At 45.1% G+C, this 22010-nt stretch overlaps 1 protein-coding gene across 1 annotated transcript; it reads right to left on the reverse strand.

Annotated features, from left to right (window-relative positions):
• Positions 1 to 205: 205 nt before the first annotated feature.
• On the reverse strand, positions 206 to 19857 carry LOC117350226 (palmitoyltransferase ZDHHC3-like). The gene is made up of 9 exons (XM_033924357.1): positions 19437 to 19857; positions 16554 to 16642; positions 14250 to 14323; positions 12152 to 12264; positions 9698 to 9759; positions 4757 to 4874; positions 4288 to 4360; positions 2894 to 3023; positions 206 to 2313 (listed from the first exon to the last, which is right to left on the reverse strand). Exons 1-9 carry the CDS (start codon positions 19553 to 19555, stop codon positions 2225 to 2227), a joined length of 867 nt encoding a protein of 288 aa, XP_033780248.1. The 5' UTR covers positions 19556 to 19857; the 3' UTR covers positions 206 to 2224.
• Between the last annotated feature and the right edge of the window lie 2153 nt (positions 19858 to 22010).

A 22010-nucleotide genomic window follows, 5' to 3' on the forward strand; every position in this document is an offset into this window, starting at 1 on the left:
AATATTTTGAAACACTGGTGAATAATTTCCTTCCTGAAAAGCTGGCAAAAAAAATTCCCAGCTCAACTAAGGAATATCAAAGCGAAGAATTGGGCAGAATCAAACCACATTTCTATTAAATCGAAGAAGATTTTAGCCTACAAACAAGATATAAACCACTGAGAGAAATACAAGATGCTGAAAAAAGGTCATAAAACAATTATTTTGATGTTAAGTTTGTTTTTTTTAAGACAGATGACAGGAAAAATACATAAATAGCTTTAGATGTCTATATACATACACACAAAATGCAACAAAATTTTTACACTGAAACAATGTATTTAGAAAACATTTGTTGTGAAAGAAAAACGGACCTCGATGCTAGAAGTATCCGAAACCTTTCTTCATACTGGTCCCAAGGCCATCGGGGGATTGCCCTACATCTCTACTGTAACTGAAAATCATTTATAAATCAGTGTTTCTCAACTCGGTCCTGGAGTCACCCCCTTGCCAGTCAGGTTTTCAGGATATCCACAATGAATATGCATGAAAGAAATTTGCATATAATGGAGGGAGGGTATGGCAAATTCATTGTGGATATCCTGAAACTCCAGGACCGAGTTGAAAAACACTGATTTATAAGACATTAACAGGTCAGAGATTAGCCCGGCCAAGAGTCAAAACTAATTTTTAAAGATCTTCATTAATCCCTTAAAAATAACCCCACAACACGTGTGTCTGTATATATCAACTTAAAAAAAGAATGAAGAAGGTTAGCAGCAAACTGTTTCAGTAATACACAGACACCCAAAAAGGCAGCTCTTTGCCCACATCCAGCGAAAGGTTACAGACGTTCAAAATATACCACAGCTCAGACCCGTAAATGCACCACATAGGTATATGTACGACAACAGATCACATTTTTAGACACAGGTTAGTGAGAAAGTCCTGTTGCAAACTTCAAATCCAAAATTAGCACATTCAAAAATTCAAGAAACAGAATGTAAGTACTAGTGAACAAATGCAAATCTCTCCTCCTCCCAGTGGTGTAACAGTCATCTCACACCTTAGTACCTACCCTATCAGATACTTGACCCCCCTTAGAATAATTTTTCCCTACTGCTTCATGCTGTCTTGTTCTCACCTGAAACTCAATCTTTAAACCAGAGATGTCCAACCTCGGCTCTCGCCAGGTCAGGTTTCCAGGATTTCCCAAATGAATATACATGAGATCTATTTGCATACAATGGAAGAAGTGCATGCAAATTAAATTGGGAAAATTTTAAAAATCCAACTGGATTGTGGCCCTCTAGGGCCGACATTTGACAACCCTGCTTTAAATCCTGCATTACAGGCAGTCCCCGAGTTACAGACGCCTGGCTTAATTACGACTCAAACTTAAGAACGCGGTCGCGGCTTCATTTGATTTCACTGAGCATTATTTCCAGTGGCAGAGGCTCCTACACTTTTCCTGTAGCAGATTCAGGAATGATGCATGGCCACATTGTGTGTGGTTGCATATGCTGTACTTTAGAGGGAACACTGACAGGGACAGTTGACCCTTTTGTCAGCTGGGAGCAGAATCTTAAAATCTACAAGTTCTGAGTTACATACAAACCCGACTTAAGAACAGCTTTAAAAATGTACTTCGGCAGAGAGAACAAACAAGTTGAAGGACTCCGAGAAGAAATGCAGTACATGGGACAACAAATTGTCAAGAGATGCAAAGAAAATTGTTTGAGTTTCTTTCACATTTAAACACATAATGGGTATGACTAAAGTGCACCATATTTTTCCATCTCATACTATCACAAGATCAAACAGCAGTCAAGTGTTGATACACCAGGTAAGTATCGATAATCCATCCAAAAGGGAAAAGCAGGTCAGAGAACTGAGCTAATGCCAGGCCCTCTTCCTTTTCCGAGGGAGGGTAAGAGGTCCACTGGCTCAGAACAAATGGAACCTCAGTGAAAGGGGAGACCCTGGTTGCTCAACAGGCACCGATAATAAAAAAAAAAAAATCATCTTGAGCGCAGTAGTAACAGTCTGAGCGACCGCACACGTTATGGCCGTTGCCAAAATTGTTCATGCCTCAAATCTCATCTGCAGAATGTACCCAAAGCTTCCCCTTCACCTCACAGCTTCAAGCCTTCAAAATGGAAAGCAACGTGATTAGAAAAGACATGAGTCTGCCGAGAAGAGAAAATGGCACTCGGTCAGCTCCAGTGGTAATCGGAGGATGAGGTCACACGTCGTAGTTTGGAAGGTAGCTGTAGGCTGGGCCTCCGGAGGAGGGAGGGGTGTTACATGGGAAAAACCAGCAGATAACGTAACCTTCAAACAAAGGGCAAAAACACAAGAATGAGATGATTTGTCAACACCATGCAATCAATTCTTTTCATAGACTGCAAACCGAGAACCACTGCTAAGACTTTTTGGCAACGGTTATGCAGTAATCTAAGAACACACAATAGCCCTTGTTCAAAAAGGCATTTCGACATATTCTGCCTATAAAAAATAAAGTTGCTTTTGTGAATAACTTCGTCCTGTTCTTTTACCAGAAAAAAAAAATCTTCCTTGAATGCAACCCTCTGTGCCCTTCTATTTCTCATTCTGGCATGCTTCACTGGGAATGGGAACAGGAACATACATGCACTTATGAACCAAGGCCCAAAATGCATACTAACGGATGAATAAAATCCCCCAAACACGGCTCTTGGCAGAATCCCCTGGAAACCATTAAAATACTAAAGACAAAAGTGATTTCAGGGGAGGGGCAAACACACACGTGCAAAGGAAACGGTTCACAAATCCAACAGAGAGAGTGCAACTCGGCAGACACGTCTTTGGAGGGACACAAACTTCAAACACACCCTCAGGAATTCAGGTGTTTCTGGCTTCCTCATGGACTCACCTCTTCCAAACACCTCTCGTAACAATGCTAGCTTTGGTTTCCGAGTGTGACTAACTTCACGGTGTGCTTCTTTCAACAGCCGGTTCCTCAGCTGCTCAATAGGGGTCTCATCCGTAATTATGGAGACAATCTGAGCAAAATCAATTCAAATGTCAGTAATTCTGTTGGCAGACGGAAAGACACCTTCTCAACTCGCTTGGGGAGCTGAAGCACTGCTCAGTGACACAAGGGGGCCGAGTTGAAAAATGTAGATGCTCACGGGTAAAGGGAAGAAGCTCACTTGTCAGGACTCGTGTCTCTTTTGAACTGGAACCGGGATTTTTAGCCTTTTCTCGTACTAGATACTGGAGAGTGTGTGGTAGGAAGGAGCTGATCTCACAACTTTAGCAGTCCCACTCTCTACCAGCAGGAGGTGCTGTATGGAATGATACAGGAGTGCCGAGTGTGGAAGAAAGGGGTTGAGCTAACAGCTCCTGCAGTCCTGTTCCATCAGAGCAACAATAAAGACCACCACAGAGAGAGTGGTGGATGAAAACAGTTACAGAATTCAAAAAGGTATAGGATATACACCGGGATTGGGACTTGGATACTGCCTTTTTGTACTTTTACAACCACACTCAAAGCGGTTTATACACAGGTATTTTAAGCATTTTCCCTATCTGTCTCCGTGGACTCACAATCTATCTAATGTACCTGGGGCAGTGTAGGATTAAGTGACTTGCCCAGGGTCACAGGGTGCAGTGCAGGGCTTGAATCCACAACCTCAGGGTACTGAGGCTGTAGCCCTAACTCCTGCACCACACTCTCCTCCAAAGAAAGTGGATGGAATAAAATCATAGAATATTTCCACTCACAGTAAAATATAAGATGACTCTTACAAAGGAAAAAAAATTGAAAAAAAAAAGACCAAGCCCAGGAAGAAGGAGGCAACCTGGACAGAGCAGCAGACACCACCTCAGCAATCTCTTTGGACAGATTGGATGGCCCGTGCTGATCTTTATCTGCCATTATTTACTATGTTGGTATGAGCGGGTGGGTTCTCTGAGTTCACAGGAGCTGCAAGTTCCACCCGAGCCAAAATCTTCAGCACCATTCTTTGCAGCACCTCCTGCTGGGCGAGAGTGGGACTGCAGAAGCTGTGAGCGCAATCCTTTCCTTCAGCACAAATACCAAGTGTAGTATGAAGGGGTTGACCTCACAGCTCCTGTAGATCCCATCTCTCCAAACAAGGAAAAATAAGTAAAACTTACTTTGTTGAAGTATTTTAAACATTTATTATCTGCACTATCCAGCCAAAAACATATATCCAAAAAAGTTGAATTCAGAAAAAGTGATTTTAGGATAAATTAGTAAATAAATAGTTTATGTATATATCACAAGCCTTTCAAACTCACCTGATCATAAAATACAACTGTGACAAAGAGGCCGAAGAGAATGGCTTCCACCAGCAGGATGATGCAATGAATTCTGAAAGTCACAAGGTGAGGCATTAGGGCAGAAACACGAAGAGCCTTTTCTGCGCCCTAGGACAACGTCACCCAGGAAACCGAAGACAATCTACTGTCTTGTCACTGAAGCTCTGTCTGACCCTCTCTTCTGGCAAACCCACCCCCAAGGCATCAGCTGATATGCGAGCGTGCTCAACCGTTAAGGTAAAACCTCTGGATGGGCCCAGATCGGACCTCTTAGTTATGATGCAGTATTTCCCCACCATCAAATTTAATTCTGAACTGAAAAGGACCAAACTCTTTAGCGCAGTTTCTTTAAACACCAAAGCAGGAACCCAAAAAGACATACAGTGAAAGTTTACAGGCCAGCACATTCCACATTTCCAGCCTCTCTCGGCACCTCCTGCAAACTCACATCTGGATGTGGCTATGGTGGACACGATCTCCATCCTCCGCCTCTGCCGTCGTCCCCTTCTCCAAAGGCCAGAGCCAGGTGGTGAGGACCAGGCCCAGTGCATAGAGGCTACTTAACCCTGAAAAAGAATTCCCAAAAGAAAGCTTGCACCCTTCCTCTCTGACCAATTTTAAAATCTTTAAATAAAACCACATCTTGGTAAAACACAGTGATTGGGTGGGGGTGCAAATGAACAAGGGAGATGAGCTGATCATTTCCTTCTTAAAAACACACCATCCCCCCCCCCTTCTGTATCTTAGTAGCCGAGCGTCTCACCGGGAGACCGATGCTCAAAGCCAGGGGCAAAAGCCCATAATGCAACAGCAGTACAAAAAACCCCCAAAGGAATGCTCAAAAGAAATTATATGCAAATGATATGCGTGATTCATATACAGTAACAAACCAAAAGAGGAGGAATGTGCCCGACGCACGCGTACAAAGGTTTTGCATTAAGTGCGGCTCTTATGCAGACCCCAGGTTAAGAATAGATTCCATTTTTTAAACCGTTCTTAAGTTCAATTTGTATGAAACTCGGACCCTGTCTGTAAAAACAGGAAACAGTCCTCAAAATAAAGTTCTGCTGGCATTAGTTTTGAGCATCGGCCCCTGGGAGTCTGAGGGCTCTGAATTCAAATCTGGATACCTATAACAACCCGAGATGCAAGTTCGTGATTACCTTCTGCCACTGACCTTAAACAAGAAGAGCCTTTTTGCTGGTTAAATGTTTTACCCCAGAAAGTGATTATTACCCTCCCCACACATTTGTTTACCCACAGGATGTGTCAAACGAGGCAAACACATATGTACTTTTGAAATAATCAACACGACACATGTAAATCTGCCTTGAGAAAGTCTTGCCCAGAATCTGTACAGATACCTTTGATGTGGCAGGGATCAAAGCAAGACTTATTCTAGCAAATTCCATGAGTTTGCAAAAAGACAGGCTGTGTGGTTACTTTACTTTCTCTCTCCCATTGCCTTGGCGGTCCACAGGACTTAATTGTACCTGCTGTCCTAATTTCAGTACATTCGGCAACTGCCAGATGAATCCTTTCCCTAAGCCTCTGCAGCAACAAACTTCTGTCTAAAGTCTAGTGTTCTTAGAAAGAAAGAAATAAAACCTCTGATATGAAAAAACAAAATTCTAACCACAAGAAAGGACAATCCAGCTGCATCAGGAAATGCATTGTGGGACTCCCAACGGCCGCTGTCTGGCTCTCATGGCTCACTGCCAGAGCACATCGGCATCCCACCCTTCCATCTCAAGCAACATTTCAGCACCTAACTTTCCCAGCAGCAAATAGAGTAAAAAGAGATTAGGTTCTTACCTTGCTAATATGTTTCACGCTGAATGAATGAATCCACCCCAGCTTTTGAATCCCTCCTCCTTCACTATAAGGCTCTGCTGCCCCCTTCAGTTTGTATCAAAGCAGGCAATAGCCCCATATAGAAAGCCATGTGAAGGAGAGGTACGGGGAAACCCTCCAAACTACAGTTGTGTTTTGCTCTGAAAACAAACATGTTAAACATTGCCACTAAACAATCAAAACAGCGAAACAAGCCAAACAGAAACCTTTAGAGAGTTCAAATAATACCCCAATGGGGAGAGTGTGGCGCAGTGGTTAAAGCTACAGCCTCAGCACCCTGAGGTTGTGGGTTCAAACCCACGTTGCTCCCTGTGACTCTGGGCAAGTCACCTAATCTCCCCATTGCCCCAGGTACGTTAAATAGATTGTGAGCCCGCCAGGACAGAGAAGGAAAACTGCTTGAGTACCTGAATAAATGCATGTAAACCGTTCTGAGCTCCCCTGGGAGAACGGTATAGAAAATGGAATAAATTAAAAATAAATAAATAATCCTTCATACCCTTAAGGTCTGACTGACATTCAAAATTTCAGTTTTGGACACGAATTTTCTCACTGAGACAGTAGGTAGGCGCAGGAGATAACCGACAGGGAGGGACTCCACAAAGACACACCTATTTACTAGAAAAGATGTTAGCAAGGTAAGAACCTAATCTCTTTTTCTAGTGCAATAGGTGTATCTTTCTGGACGGATGGGATGTACAAAACCAGTCCCAGAAATCTAGGACAGGCATACTGCGCCGGCTCGTAACACTGAGGACCCAAAGGCGGAATCCTCCCTTGCCGCTACATCTACTCTGTAAAACTTATAAAACATATGTAGAATGGACCAAATCGCTGCCCTACAAATCTCCTCAGGGGAGACCACTGCCCCAATGACCAACTGGGCCGTTTCCATGTGAAACTGTGGAATCTTCAGAAATGCATAGACTGTATTGAGATCCAGGACAGGTCTCCAATCATTTGTGCCTTTCTTGGGCACAATGAAGCATAAGGAGTATCTGCCTGAGCCCAATTCATCATCGGGGACTGGCTCTACAGCTTGAATGTCTAAGAGCTGCTAAAGCGTAGCTTGGACCCTGGCCTCTTTTTATGGCTGGAAAATCCAGAAACAAATCCGAGGGGAGACAAAATAATTCTTGCCTGTGTTCCACCTGTATGATGTCCAGCTTCCATTCCCTTTGAAATGCAGACAACCGCCCCCCAATGCGAGGAGGCACGGTTGGAATCCTGGCATCACAGGGATTTCTCTTGGGCGGAGGAGCTCATGTTACCTTGGTGGGATCTGTGAGAGGTACAGAAATTATGTCGACTTAGGGCAGCAATCCACCACAATTTTCACGAGGTCATCAAGTCCTTTGCCAAATAACATCCCTCTGAAGGGCAGCCTGCCTAAAGCAGCTTTAGAGGTTAGATCTCGACAGCAGCTACCACATGAGATGACTCTGCCTAGGACCTGAATGAGGTCTTATAAGGTGTCTGTCACATAATCCACCCCAGCAATCTCCAGCTGGGGGCAGGCATCCTCCTCCACTGATACCACCCGTTGCAGTCTTGTGTGACAAGTCCGTGCAGCAAACAAGACTATCACTGTTGCCTCAAATTGTCTCTTTAAGACTATGACCACCCTGTGCCTCCCTTAGCATCATTTCTCCTCCACTAGGAAGAGCTGTGCACTTGGTGACCTAAATCACTGCAGAGTCCACCTTAGGCTGTTCAAACAGCTGCTGAAATTCAGGCGCCATAGGATAAAGCGGAGACATAGCTTTAGCCACTATTAAAGAGCCATCAGAAGATTCCCAGAGCTTTGTAACCAGGGCAGCGAGATCTGAATGTGCTGGAAAAGAAAAAAAAGGAAGTCTGAGTAGTGAAGAAGCTTCTGACAGTGCACTGAGCAGTGGAAGGCTGAAGAATTTGTAACAAAATGATGGATGGATCGATACAGACTTAACCAGCCGGCGTATAGAGGGGTCTTCACCTGGCCAGGGCTCCCAGAGGCATCTTTGTTTGTTGGATCCAAAAATGGAATCTGGCAATCTGGGTCCGAGGGAACAATGGTACTGGGAACTGGATCAAGTGACCTCTGGCAGAGAAGACAATGTCTTGGAACTCTGCAACAGACCCCGACCGAGACCTCCACCCCCCTCGGAACCTCAAAGCGGGATGGGAGCAGGGAATACGCAGCCAGCATCCTGATATCCCGAGGGCTCTTACTCAGCGTACCCACAGCCTGTGCTTAAGCCTCTGAGAGTATCAGAAGGCAAGCTTGCTCCCAGGGGAATGGACCCCAAGCTCCGAGGTGGCACTTAGCAGACTGACCCCACAAGTCCACTCGGAGGCTTGCCCTGTAAAGTTGCAGTCCAGTTCCGTGGGACCTGCTTCCTTTCCCAGGAAGAGATCCCCTAAATAAAGGGGTTTTAGGGCAGTGTTTCTCAACTCGGTACTGAAGTACCCCCTTACGCATGAAAGAAATTTGGATATAATGGAGGCAGTGTATGCAAATCAAGTTGATGCAAATTCAATGTGGATATCCTGAAAACCTGACTGGCAAGGAGGTACTCCAGGACTGAGATGAGAACCACTGTTTTAGAGCACCAAAGCCACAGGGGGGAAAAAAAAATATCGAACTTACGTAGAAAAATAAGAGAAGATCAGAAACAGCTCTGCACAGTTTGTTTGCAGAAGGAAAAAAACACTGAAGGGGGCAACTATACTCCACTGCCATGAGGGAGGTGCAGAAAGCTTTGAATGTAACTTCTACAAGACCCGGTTCATACAGAATCCAGAGTGGATGTTACTAGAAATGAGATTAGCAAAAGACCATCTGGACCCACCCGTCTGCCCAGGAGAATAACCACTAACAGAACAGAACCGTCAGTCACACACAGGGAACTTTGAATAAAATGACCTACCTCGTGGCCGTAACACAGTAAGAACCGTAGCATCTCAGAGGAGAAACAGGCAGGTCTATTTCTTTAAAAATCCTTAATTAAAGTAGAATTATTAGCTCCACAGTACTTTATATATACATGTAACCTTATAAGTGTTTAAGACAACTGTCTCTCCAGTTACACATTTAAAATTTGCCCCTGAAGAAGGCACTAAATGTCGAAACATGTTGAGCATATGGATTATTATGTAAATCATTTTGGACCTAATAATGCCACTTTGAATAAGATTGTTTTCAGTTAAGGATTTTTAAAGAAATAGCTACAGGCTCGATATGTGCTGCTTTGTGTTTTTGATATGATTGGACTGTAGCATTTGGTCCTTTTGTTTGTTCATGCATTTATTGGAACCTGACGAGGTGAACAAGTGTTCAATTACCACTGAGTAACCAGAAGCAAAAAGGTATAAAGTAATTCACACAGAACAAATGGCAATGCTAGGATTAGAACTCGCATCTCATGTTCTACTCCCATCACTGGCCTGTCTCCTCTTTCTGTAGAATGATACAACATCCACTCTGCCCCTATCTGTTCCCTCTAAAATATGTTTTCTGTATATTAAAATACCCTTATCGTGACCTCTCACATACCTGTATAGAAAAGAAACTGTATGAAGTATTTTTGGTTCATTTCTCCAACACAATTATTTATCCTAGAGGAGAAAAAAACCCAGGTTATTACAGAATTAATAGTGCAAGAGTTTGGCATTAGGCAGTAGAAGAATGGTCCATCCCATGCAATGTTCCCTCTAAGCTGCATGGCCATACACCTTCGCAGAAGGCCGTGCAGTGGGGTTAGGATCAACACCTTCTGCTGCTTTCCTGAAGCAAACTGGAAGCGAGACCTATATACCTGTGGCTGCTGGTCCACCCTCTCCGACGTCACTTCTTTCATGACAGAGCCACAGCCATGGATATGTATGGGAAGTTTCCACAGCTGGTTTGTTTTAGTTTGCTGCTGCTGCTGCTGCTGCTTTGGGAAAACAGCAGCAGTAGGAATGTTAGGGAAACGCGCTGGTGATGTAGGGTGGGGGAGAGAGAGAGGACAGACTGTGGTGGATGTGGGGTGGGTGGGAGAGAGAAAGGGGGTAGATACTGGTGGAAATGGGGTGGGGACAGACACATGTGGAAGTGGAGTGGGAGGAGAGGGGGCAAAAGCTGGTGGAAATGGTTTGGTGTGGGGGGGAGAGGGAGCAGATTTTATATAGAAGTGGGAAGACAGATAGAACAGGGGAGAGAAGGCAAACGTTGAGGGTGGGTTACAGAGAGGAGGGAGATGATAGAACAGGTGAAGTGAAAGGACAGATGCTGGAGAGAAGCTGAGGGGGAGAAAGGGGACCTTATCAGATTAAAAGACTGGGCATCAGAATGGCAGATGACGTTTAATTTGAGCAAGTGCAAAGTGATGCATGTGAGAAAGAGGAACCCAAACTATAGCTCTGTGATGTGGGTTCTATGTTAGGAATCACTGCCCAGGAAAAGGATCTAGGTGTCATTGTTGAGGATATGTTGAAACCCTCAGGTCAATGTCAGGCAGCTAAGAAAGCAAATAGAATGTAAGGAATGATCAGGAATGGAATGGAAAACAAAGACGAAAATGTTGTTATAATGCCCTTGTATTGCTCTATGTTACGGCTGCACCTCAAATACTGTGTGCAGTTCTGGTCGCAGTAGCTCAAAAAGATATAGCGGCATTATAAAGAGTACAGAGAAGGGCAACAAAAACGATATGAGGAGAGGCTAAAGCGGCTAGGGCTCTTCAGTTTGGAAAAGAGATGGCTCATGGGTGATATGATAACGAGTGGAGTGGAAAGGGTGGATGTGAATTGCTTATTCACTCTTTCCAAAAATACTAGGACTAGGGGGTATGCAACAAAGCTATTAAGTAGTAGATTTAAAACAAACCGGATACAATATTGCTTCACACAATGTGTAATTAAACTCTGGAATTCATTGCCGGAGAATGTGGTGAAATCAGTTAGCTTAGCGGGGTATAAAAAAGGCTTGGCTAAATCTCCTAAAAGAGAAGCCCACAGGCCTTTATTGAGATGGCTTGGGGAAATCCACTGCTTATTCCTAGGAGAAGCAGCATAAAATCTGTTTTATTACTTGGGATCTGGGTTGACCACTGTTTGAAGCATGATACTGGGCTTTGGACTTTCGGTCTGACTCAGTATGGCAAATCTTCAGTTCTTAACTATAAGAGACCAAAACCACCTTTCTCAGGTCAGGAAGAAGGTGTTGGTCTCTGAAAGCAAACTGAGAAATGTTTTAAGTCCTTTCAATATAATAATATCTTATTTTCCATTTTTTTATTTATATTGTAATTCTTATACCATCAGGTTAATGTAACGGAACATTTTTGCTCACATCAACTCGGTTCTTAGAGGGAACATTGATCCCAAGATCCAAGAGACAGAATCCTGACTGCCTGCAAGAGGCAGTGCCCGACACTCTCATTTTCCTAAATGCCTTTTGTACATAATGAATATGAAATGCATCAGCTGTATAATAATATGTATATCCTGAGCGTTCCACTTCACTGACTTTGTGTATCGAGTGTGAATGAGGCTGTGATTCAGCACCAGCAGACCAGAAAAAACTGAACTGTGAGGTCAAAGACCACCTGCAATATGAGCGAGCGAGTGAGTGTGTGTGTTGGGGGGGACAGATTCTAGGAGACAACGTGGGCTGCGGTTTCATTGTCGATGTTTTATGAATTCAGCTGTTAGACCAGCTGTAAATGGTTTCTTTCGTTAGAGAGCGAATTTAAAGAGTCGCTACGATGTGTCCACCGGAGCATTATCATTCTTTACGCCCACTTTAAGTGTGGGAGCCAGTGGTGGGTAGGAAGAGCAGTTCAGCTATTCAGCAAAACCTCTTTCACAGCCTGAAACACACACACTTTATTGGAACAAAACGGATAAATATTTGAAAAACACATTTACAGAGCAAATCTAACACACAATCATATTCAGTGCAACTGATGCAAAGGAAGTGGGATCAGCAGAGTGCATGTTCCAGGAGCAGAGGTGATTTACATACCAGGGGCAGTGATGATCCATTCGACGGACACATCGGTGACAGACACGACAGTGGTGAGCTCGTGGGGGCCGGTAGGTTTCACAGCGATTGCAGACCGTCCAGTCCTCATTCCCCTGAAAATGGCAAAAGGTAAAGACCATCTACCAAGCCAGCCATACCAATTACCAAGTTCCACAACCCCTTCGTCCCCTTTAGAAATCCTTTGTGCTTATCCCATACTTTCTTAACTCAGATGCAGTCTTCATCTGTACCAGGTGGCCATTCCAAGCATTAACCATTCTTGTCATGAAGTATTTCCTTAGATTACCCTATATACTCGAATATAAGATGAGATTTGGGGGCCAAAAAAGTGGCCCAAAAATGGGGGCCTTGTCTTATATTTGGGTCAGCGCTCACCCGCCCCCTCCCGGACTTTTTGTAGGCCTCCGCCAGGCCTGCCATATGACCTGGTGGGCCGGGACAGGAGGGATCCCTCCCATCTCCTGTCTTGGCTGACTCCAAGTCTCCCAAGGTGCTAAAGCACATGAAAGGCACTTCAGACCCGGACCCAGATGGAACCAAGGTGGCAATTGGAGAGAGGAGGGACTCAGCCAACCAAGTCTAGCATCCCTGGTGCAAAGAAGACCGCTTTGGGTCTTAGCCCCAAACAGCAGACCAAACCCAGAAGAGGGAATAAGGCAGAAACACTTTTTTTTCTAATCTAATCTGAATAAACCCAGACACTCTCCAAACTGATAAAGACTGCACAGACTCTGTCCACCACCTGCTCGAGACCGAGAATACTAGATTCCTGAGGGCCTGTATTGCATCGCCATAGTCTAGCTCTGTTTCCACCTGCTGGGCCAGTCTGGAGGGATGCTAACAGATCATTAAAATTTATACTGTGACGAAGGAAGAGAAGACAACACATTATCTGCCAATTAATTATCTAAAAGCACTTTGCTAGTACCAATGCTTCTCATTAGTGCGAACACTACATTATGAGAAGTCTGGATAACAAAACAATTTGTTCACAAAGAAGGAAACATATTAACTTAGTAATCTGTATGACTAGAATAAGTGAGTTATTATAAAATTCCTTTTCTCTCTTCCTACTTTAGCTAGAGCTTCAGGTGCTTAAAAGCACAACCACTCCAGTATAAAAATGAAAACCACTGGATGGGCCCATATGCAGCATTTCTGCTATTGCCACTTGAAAAACATCCAGCGAGAAAATGACCCTCAAAGCCAATGATGTCTGCGAACGCTCTAAAGACATTATTCTACTCCCTGATGAGCTTTTGAATGCATAGCCAGTAGAGGGTATAACACTGGCAGGCTCAGGAGATAGAAGCAGAAGATACTGAGACAAAGGCTTATTTTCACAAGGGATCCTTTTGCTAAAAACCAAAAAAGTAGGGGCACTCCGATACTTCCAAAACATGCATGTGCTAGAGCAGGGATCTCAAAGTCCCTCCTTGAGGGCCGCAATCCAGTCGGCTTTTCAGGATTTCCCCAATGAATATGCATTCACAGCAGTGCATGCACATAGATCTCATGCGTATTCATTGGGGAAATCCTGAAAACCCGACTGGATTGCGGCCCTCAAGGAGGGACTTTGAGACCCCTGCGCTAGAGAATATCTAATTTCTTGGGGGGGGGGGGTGTTCATGGGTGAAAAGTAAGCATTCCTGTACTAACCAGTTGGCACATCTACATTACTATATAGTAAATGACGGCAGATAAAGACCCGAATGGTCCATCCAGTCTGCCAGCACATGTTCTCTAAATGAATGAATTACTTTAAATGGTCCTTTTTCTTAGATATTTCTGGGCCAGAAACCCAAAGCGCTGCCCGTTACTGTGCTTAGGTTCCATCTACTGGAGTCTCTGTCGAAGTCCTCCCCGGCCCATCCTCAACTGCATGAACCCTTACCACCTACAAAATGGCTATTTTATGGCTGCAGTACAAATGGTCTTAGCGTGTGGGAAAGATCCATGTAAGGGTGTGCTAAGGCCACAGGACTCCATAGTGACATCACCGGGAAGAGGATGAACATAAGGAAATTCCAAAGGGGACATTTGAGAAAGTCTGAAGACACGAGAGAGAGCGCCTTACCCGGTCGTTCTTGCGCTGCGTACCGCTTCTTAGGTCTGAGAAATCGATGGCAGTGTCAGGAAGGGGGACCATGCCTGAGAGAATCAGAACACAAATGTCATAAACAAAGCAACCCTGCTCCTCTTTAATTCAGAGAATATAATGCCGCACTTCACATCCAATCTGCAATATATTACATAACACAGCTTAAAAAAAGCATACATATCAAATTGACTTAACCCCGAGGAGTGGCGGCAGCTTTGCCTAGCTCAAATCCAGTTAATCTGTGGGCACCTTTTTCCTTACAGTCCAGCTTTTCCATGTCTCCCGCACTTTCTAAAGCTGCAGCTTTGGCAAGGAGTGTGTGCATTACAAAGCATAGTGTGTCCCCCTTCTGGGCACTAGTGATAATGCTGGCAGATAGATGCCTCCAGCTGCCACCTCCCCAAAGCACATGTGCACATACGCACACACAAGATACTAAAGGCAAGCAACTAGGATCAGCTGCTACATATTTCCTGGAATGCTCCTCTGCAAATAACTATTATTCATTTTCACAATTACGAACATTGTCTAAGAAAAGCCTTTCAGGCTGTTCTCCAATGTCTGCAGCACTAGACAAACACTTTGCAGCTCCAATCTGTTGATGGACCACTTCCTCTGAGAGGGCAACCATCGACCCTGAACTGGATGACCCCCCCCCCCCCAGCTGTAAAGACTGGCATCTCTCATCAGGATCACCCAAGAGGATATTTGGAGAGGCCTTTTGGACAATGACTTTGACCAGAGCCACCAACACAAACTTTTGAACAAAATCCGAGACATAACAGATTTACCATGCACTAAATGCCACGCAGCCATTATAGTCCTATGGCATTTAGCGTGCACTAGTCATGCACATGTGCTAAATCTGTTAGTAAAAGAACCTTAAGTTTTCAGCTGGAAAACTTACCTTAGTTTACCCTCACAAATGTAGGCCTGCTGTTCATTTGCCAAAATTTAGGACTCTAGCATTAAAAATCAGTGCATGAGGTCCGACTTTACTGCAGGAAGAGGCAGTGGGAGCATACCGCGAGTGATTTCCTTCACTTGCTGGCGCTCCTGCTGCTTTCTCCTGCTTCTCCGGCTGCCTTCTCCTGTCCGGTCATTCGCGGTCAGAAAATACCGCGAATGACCGGAGGAGCACTGTACTCTATCCCAGGGGTGGGCAACTGCAGTCCTCCAGGGCCAGAATCCAGTCGGGTTTTCAGGATTTCCCCAATGAATATGCATGAGATCTATTCGCATGCGCTGCTTTCAATGCATATTCATTGGGGAAATCCTGAAAACTTGACTGGATTCTGGCTCTCGAGGACTGGAGTTGCCCACCCCTGCTCTATCCCCTACTATCAGGAGTTAAATTGTAAATAGATTGCGGAAGCCAGCAGTGCCCTTACTACTTGAGGTTCGATGGGGGGAGGGGGGAGGGCTTACAGTGGGGTTGTTTATATGGCCTATTCTGACTCATAAGAACCCAAACCTGGACTCTTTGTTGTATCTGTTAGGTTTTGTTATACCTGTTTGCATTGCTCTAGGAGTCTATGCTTCATTTTCTTCAAAACCAACCAACCAACCAATCAGTGCTAACTTCTCTTCCCCTGTTCCCACCCACTGGCATAGTAAGGGGGGTGCGGTCTTTGTCCCCCCTCTCCACTCCCCGACTTCCCCTGCCACACGTGTGCGCCTCTTCCCTTGCACCTCTTTTGTTTTCCCTGCTCAAGCTTGCCGCCCGCGTCGGTGTCACCTCTCTCTGACGCCCATGCCTAGGAAGTGACATCGGAGGCATAGCCGACACGATGCGGGCAGCAAGTTCATGCTCTTGCTCTCGAGGGGGAGGCACGTATGCGGTGGGAGAGGGGTTGGGAAGGAGGTGGGGGGCCACTGCCCAGGCTCCACTTACCCTCACTAGGCCACCTGTTCCCACCCACTCTATATAATCCTAAAATTTAGAGATTCAGTGAAATTTTGAGCATAAAGCTAGCTGCTCGGCCCTAGTAAAATTTCCAAGAGAGCAATTTAGGAGCATAACTCAAATATATAAAACGTTTGAACATTCACAGATGAGCTCCACATTAAACTCAGTATTACGGTGGGGCGGTTTGGTTTGGAGGGGGGGGAGGATTTTGGTTTTGTAATATCAAAACGTTGAGCATGTCTGATGTTTGCTTTGTATCTTTGTTTGCTGTTTTTCGTGAGCTCAATAAAATATATTTGAACATAAACTCAGTATTACCAGCTTAGGAGAAGGTTAGGCACGCCAGCGTAAAGAGAAGTGAGGTTACTTACCTGGATCAGAAAAGACAGCCCTTGTGTGGCAAGCCAGAAGCATGAAGACAATGAAGTTAAACACAACAGCATGGAATGGACACCAGACACTGGAAAAGAGGTCACAAAAACGGTCAATCCTAGGCTTATGGTCACTCAGGTTCCTCAGGAGTCAGCTCACCAGAGCCTCCAGATAATCATTTCCATTAAAATCAGCACAACTAAGCTATGTTGACTCATGCATCTGGTGGAAAGGTGTTCCTACAGAATACAGCTTGGCTGAAAACAGTCTCATTCACACAGGCCTTGCAATTAATTTCTTATATGCACTTGCCAGTTCAAAAGTTACTGAGCAGTGTACATTCCAAGTTTATTAAAATGTGATATACTGCCTTAAAACTATCAAAGCGGTGTACAATACATTAAAATTATAAAATCAATGACATACCATCAGTACTTTGGGTAGATACAAGACAAATCGAGACAAAAGGGAAGAGGGATGGAACTACAATTATTTATAGGAAAGAAAGGAGGAGGATAGTAGGTATTACTGATTGGGGCCTTAGGCATCCGAATCAATGAGAGCCTTAACCCCCCCCACACACACACCTGTGTACCCAGGACGCACCGGGAAGGCCCGCCATTTTGCAGTAGCGGGTCTGAGGAGCAGGAGGGAATGGGCATCCCTCCTGCTGTCAACTAATTTTCATGTACGGGGAGGGGTTGTTCAGGAAGGCATCCGGAGGCAGGAGGTAGTGGGCATCCCTCCTGCCATTTTTTTTTAGGAAGGGGAGCAGGAGAGGGGAGTGGTCAGTTTGGGGGGGTTCATGGTGGGCATCCCTCCTGCTGATTTTAACTGGTGCAGCGGGGTTTCCTCGGTGGGCAGGAAGGAGTGGGCATCCCTCCTGCCGATTTTGGCTGGCGCAAGGGGAGTTTCCGCAGTTTTAAGAAGGAGTGAGCATTCCTCCTGCCTCTATTCTGTTTCCGGGGTGGGTTGGCGCTACAGCATTTTCTTTTTTAATGGGTCAGATATTGTGCATGTGTAACACATGCACCGCATCTGTGCCATTTAAAAAAAAAGAAAGAAAAAAAAAGCCCCAGTAGGTAAGTGGCAGGAGGCTGCTTTGGGGCTTTCTCAGCTGCTCAGCTGTTCGGGCTTGCCCAAACCGTCTTTGTGCACATGTCAAAGTTGCTCTCAGAGCAACTGGTCGGATGGGATTAGGGCGAACTTCCGTGCAATTGTTCTCATGGAAACATTTTGGAACATCAATCCATGTTCCAGAGTCGGCCAACAGCGACTCACATGCTCTTAACAACCTTGTTTGGTGCATCTAGCCCTGAGTAGCCTTGAATGAACTGGTAGCTTGATGCCTCTGTCCCATTGGAGCCATACTAGATCTGCAAGCCATGGCCAGTGAGACCAATCTGGTGGTCAATAGTATCAAAGGAAGCAGTGATATCGAGAGAGAGGAGGAGCATTGATTTGTGATGATCAAGATGGTAAGTCCTATGAGAGAAGTTTTGGTTGAGTGGTATTGTTGGAAACCCGTTTGATGTGGATGTAGAGCATTTGTTTTTTTCCCCCAGAAAATGACAGTAAGGAAAAAATGTGCTTTTCAGCAATCTTTGTGTAAAACTGTAGATTATATGGGATGATATAACACTTAGTGGTGGGTAGTTTGGTGTCTTTGAGTTTTGGGCAAATGCTCGTCAATTTCCAGGCTTGGGGCACGATACCTTGAGAAAGGCTATTGGTAATCATTGAGTGGATAAAAGGGATGTAGAAGGGATTGGATTGTGGGGTAAGGAAGTGAATTTCACTGAGGAAGCTATGGAGCGGATCTCTGAAATGGAAGGTAGGTTGAAATTTTAGTGTACTGGTATGTGACATAATGATGATGCTCCATAGCTGAATGTACTTTGCTTCAATAACTTTTGGTTGCAGGTGGTATATAAGAAATTAAAACAAACACCTTACTAGGTAGAGTGTATGGGACATTTCAGTCTATCTGCCATCATCTACCGCAGTGGTTCCCAACCCTGTCCTGGAGGAACACCAGGCCAATTGGGTTTTCAGGCTAGCCCTAATGAATATGCATGAAGCAAATTTGCATGCCTATCACTTCCATCATATGCAAATCTCTCTCATGCATATTCATTAGGGCTAGCCTGAAAACCCGATTGGCCTGGTGTTCCTCCAGGACAGGGTTGGGAATCACTGATCTACCGTATTACAAAGCCAATTTTATACATCCACTAGATCAGTGATTCCCAACCCTGTCCTGGAGGAACACCAGGCCAATCGGGTTTTCAGGCTAGCCCTAATGAATATGCATGAGAGAGATTTGCATATGATGGAAGTGATAGGCATGCAAATTTGCTTCATGCCTATTCATTAGGGCTAGCCTGAAAACCCAATTGGCCTGGTGTTCCTCCAGGACAGGGTTGGGAACCGCTGCACTAGATAGAAGACTAGAACGGTATTAAGTCTAGAGCAATGGCTCCCAACCCTGTCCTAGGGGACCCCCCAGCCAGTCGGGTTTTCAAGATATCCCTAATGAATATGCATGAGAGAGATTTGCATACCTGTCACTTCCATTATATGCAAATCTCTGTCATGCATATTCATTAGGGCTAGCCTGAAAACCTGATTGGCCCGGTGGTCCTCCAGGGTTGGGAACCACTGCTCTAGAGAACATGTATTCATTTGGGGGAAGTCTGTCCAACTACAAATCCCAATCACTTCACCAATACAGACTCAACATAATCTTCGGGGTTACTAATGTTCCATTCATTGGGGAAGTGATTTGGATTACACAGCCTCGTTTCAATGAGTGTGGACTACAAATCCCAGCATACACCAGGGCGCCCAGCGAAGGAAGGGGCTACTGCAGAGAAGGGTACCTGCCGGCGTAGCTGAGCAGGAGGATGTGCCGCAGGATAACATAGTCAGCGTAGGCCACGCTTAGGTAGGTGACGAAGACACAGAGCAAACCGCACGGGTCCCTAATGCAGGCCGCCATCGCCCGGCTTCCTGCTGCCACCGAGAGACATTCTGCGTCACTTCCGTCTAGGCGCCCATTTGCCCGCTGTGGGCCAATCCGAAGCTTTTCTTTATCACGCGCGAGTCAGTCCCGCCCCTGGTCTTTGAGGAAGCGCTTTTACCGCTGTGCATGTTGGGAAGTGTAGTCGCTGCGTCTTGGATAGCTGCATACACCACCTGCCTTGACTGGCCTGCTAGTCACGCGCGCATAGAACATCTGCGTCTCTTTTGACGGGAGGCTACGCACGAGGCTCAACGGTGTACGAGGAGTTCTGAGGAAAAAAAAAAAAAAAAAGGTATGAAAATACATTGAGCAGCCAAAGAGCGGTTTGTCCCTCCCTGCTCGCCATATAAAGGGCTCTTTCCTGTGGCTGCTCTGGCTGTCCGTTCAGAGGTTGAGCTCTGGGATTGGCCGTGGCCCTGTCATCGCCCGCCCCCTGGCCAATCAGTTGAGGGAAAAGGTGGAGCCACAATTCTCAGACCCTTTGCAGGGCCACTTTTTGCATGTGTAGATACAGTAGTTGGAGGGCCTCAGAGAGAGAAAACAAAATTAATGTCTTATGAAAGAAATGACAACTTTGCATGAGCTAAAACTTCTGCATGTTGCACTGCTGTCAGTGGAAATGATCAGAAGCAATTGAGGAAAGTTTATAAACTACAGTAAACCCTTGGTTTGCAAGTGTTTTGCAAGACAAGCAAAGTCTTGCAATACAAATACATACAGTGTACACATCATCCCAACTGAGCCAGTGGACGCTGCAGGAGTGTAGTGGCCGTTCTAAATGAGCAATATGAGTACATATAATATTTTGTATGAAAGTTTTTAGTTTGTGGTCCGAATCGTCTGAGTTTCCATTATTTCCTTTGGGGAAATTTGCTTTGATATACGAGTGCTTTGGATTACAAGCATGCTTCTGGAATGAATTGTGCTTGCAAACCAAGGCTTTACTGTATACAGAATTTTACCTCTTGCAAAACTGTGATATCAACTGCAAGAGAGAAGATTTTGGTGTAGTCCTCTAGGGGAGAATCAATTTCCAACTTGTGCCTTAAATGTCCGGTGGTCGCATCCGCAACCGCCTTCAGCTGTCACCTCCTCCAGCACCAGACGCAACCGCCATCTTCCATCCAGCAGTCACCGCCAGGAGAGGTGCTGAATTTCACGAGAGTTCACGAGATTACGTACAAACGCACCTTACGTTCTGGAACATTGCCCGCCTCACTGCTGTAACCTCACGCAAGCGTTGTCCTGCGTCTGTACGCGATTGACCTCTCCACTCCACCTCACAATCGCGTACAGACGCAGGACAGCGCTTGCGTGAGGTTACAGCAGTGAGGTGGGAAACGGTCCAGAACAATGGTAACATACCAAGGACCTCAAAATAGTACCTGGGGGGCCACATGTGGTCCCTGGGGTGCGAGTTTGAGACCACTGGCTTAGAGCAAGGGGAGCGCAGAGGGACATGGTTAATCTTGACCATCTCTTTCTTTACCAGGAGGCTGGAGTGGGTGCTGGGGTTAAACCAGAGGAAAATACCGCTGCCTGCTGGGTGGGTGGAATTCAGCTTATAAAGTTCAAGTTCCCAGATTTACATTGTAAGTTCTTTGAGCAGGAACTGGCTTCTTTGTGACTTTGTACAGTGCTGGGGTATGTCTGGTAGCACTATAGAAATAATTAATACTAGTAGTAGAAAGATGTCCCCTCCCCCCACCAAATAGATATGACGCACACTGTAGTTGGAATTTCTTGCTATTAAACTAATTCTTACATAGGACACACTGTTATCAAATTTAGTTTAAGAGTTTACAAAACTGCTTACTCAACCTAGTAAGGATACCCTAGAACAGTATTTCTCAACTCGGTCCTGGAGTGCCCCCTTGCCCGTAAGGTTTTCCAGGCTATCCACAATGAATATGCGTGAAAGAAATTTGCATATAATGGAGGCAGTGTATGCAAATCAAAGTTTATGCATATTCATTGTGGATATCCTGAAAGCCTGACGGGCAAGGGGGTACTCCAGGACCGACTTGAGAAACACTGCCCTAGAAATTAGAGGTGAAGGAGAGTGTAGCTCAGTGGTTCCCAACCCTGTCCTGAAGGACCAGCAGGCCAGTCGGGTTTTCAGGATCTCCCTAGTGAATATGCATGAGAGTTCTATGAGCTTCAGAGTTCTTACTCCCACAGCGGCACTAAAAACGCTAGCTTGGCTTTGTATAGGACAGGGTGAATTAAGAAACCAGAGAAGAAAAGCAGTAACATAAGTTGAGAGAAGAAGTGAATGGGGATACTGGGAGGAGGGATGACTCTAGTGGTTTTCTCACAAATTTGTACCCAGTAGACTTATTGAAAAAAAGCATCCAAAAATTCTGCAGATGACCCTATAAGACGGGTCCTTCGATTAAATAACTAATTGAAGACAGACAATTGGGATCTC

The sequence above is a fragment of the Geotrypetes seraphini genome, chromosome 16, assembly GCF_902459505.1.
Source record: "Geotrypetes seraphini chromosome 16, aGeoSer1.1, whole genome shotgun sequence".
In the NCBI taxonomy this organism is placed as follows: domain Eukaryota; kingdom Metazoa; phylum Chordata; class Amphibia; order Gymnophiona; family Dermophiidae; genus Geotrypetes; species Geotrypetes seraphini.

Coding starts and splice junctions, on each gene's coding strand:
- LOC117350226 (XM_033924357.1), bottom strand. CDS start 19,555: ATGGCGGCCTGCATTAGGGACCCGTGCGGTTTGCTCTGTGTCTTCGTC. Junction 12,265..14,249: donor CGCAGCGCAAGAACGACCGG/GTAAGGCGCTCT, acceptor TGCCATTTTCAG/GGGAATGAGGACTGGACGGT. Junction 3,024..4,287: donor CAGTTGTATTTTATGATCAG/GTGAGTTTGAAA, acceptor GATTTTGCTCAG/ATTGTCTCCATAATTACGGA.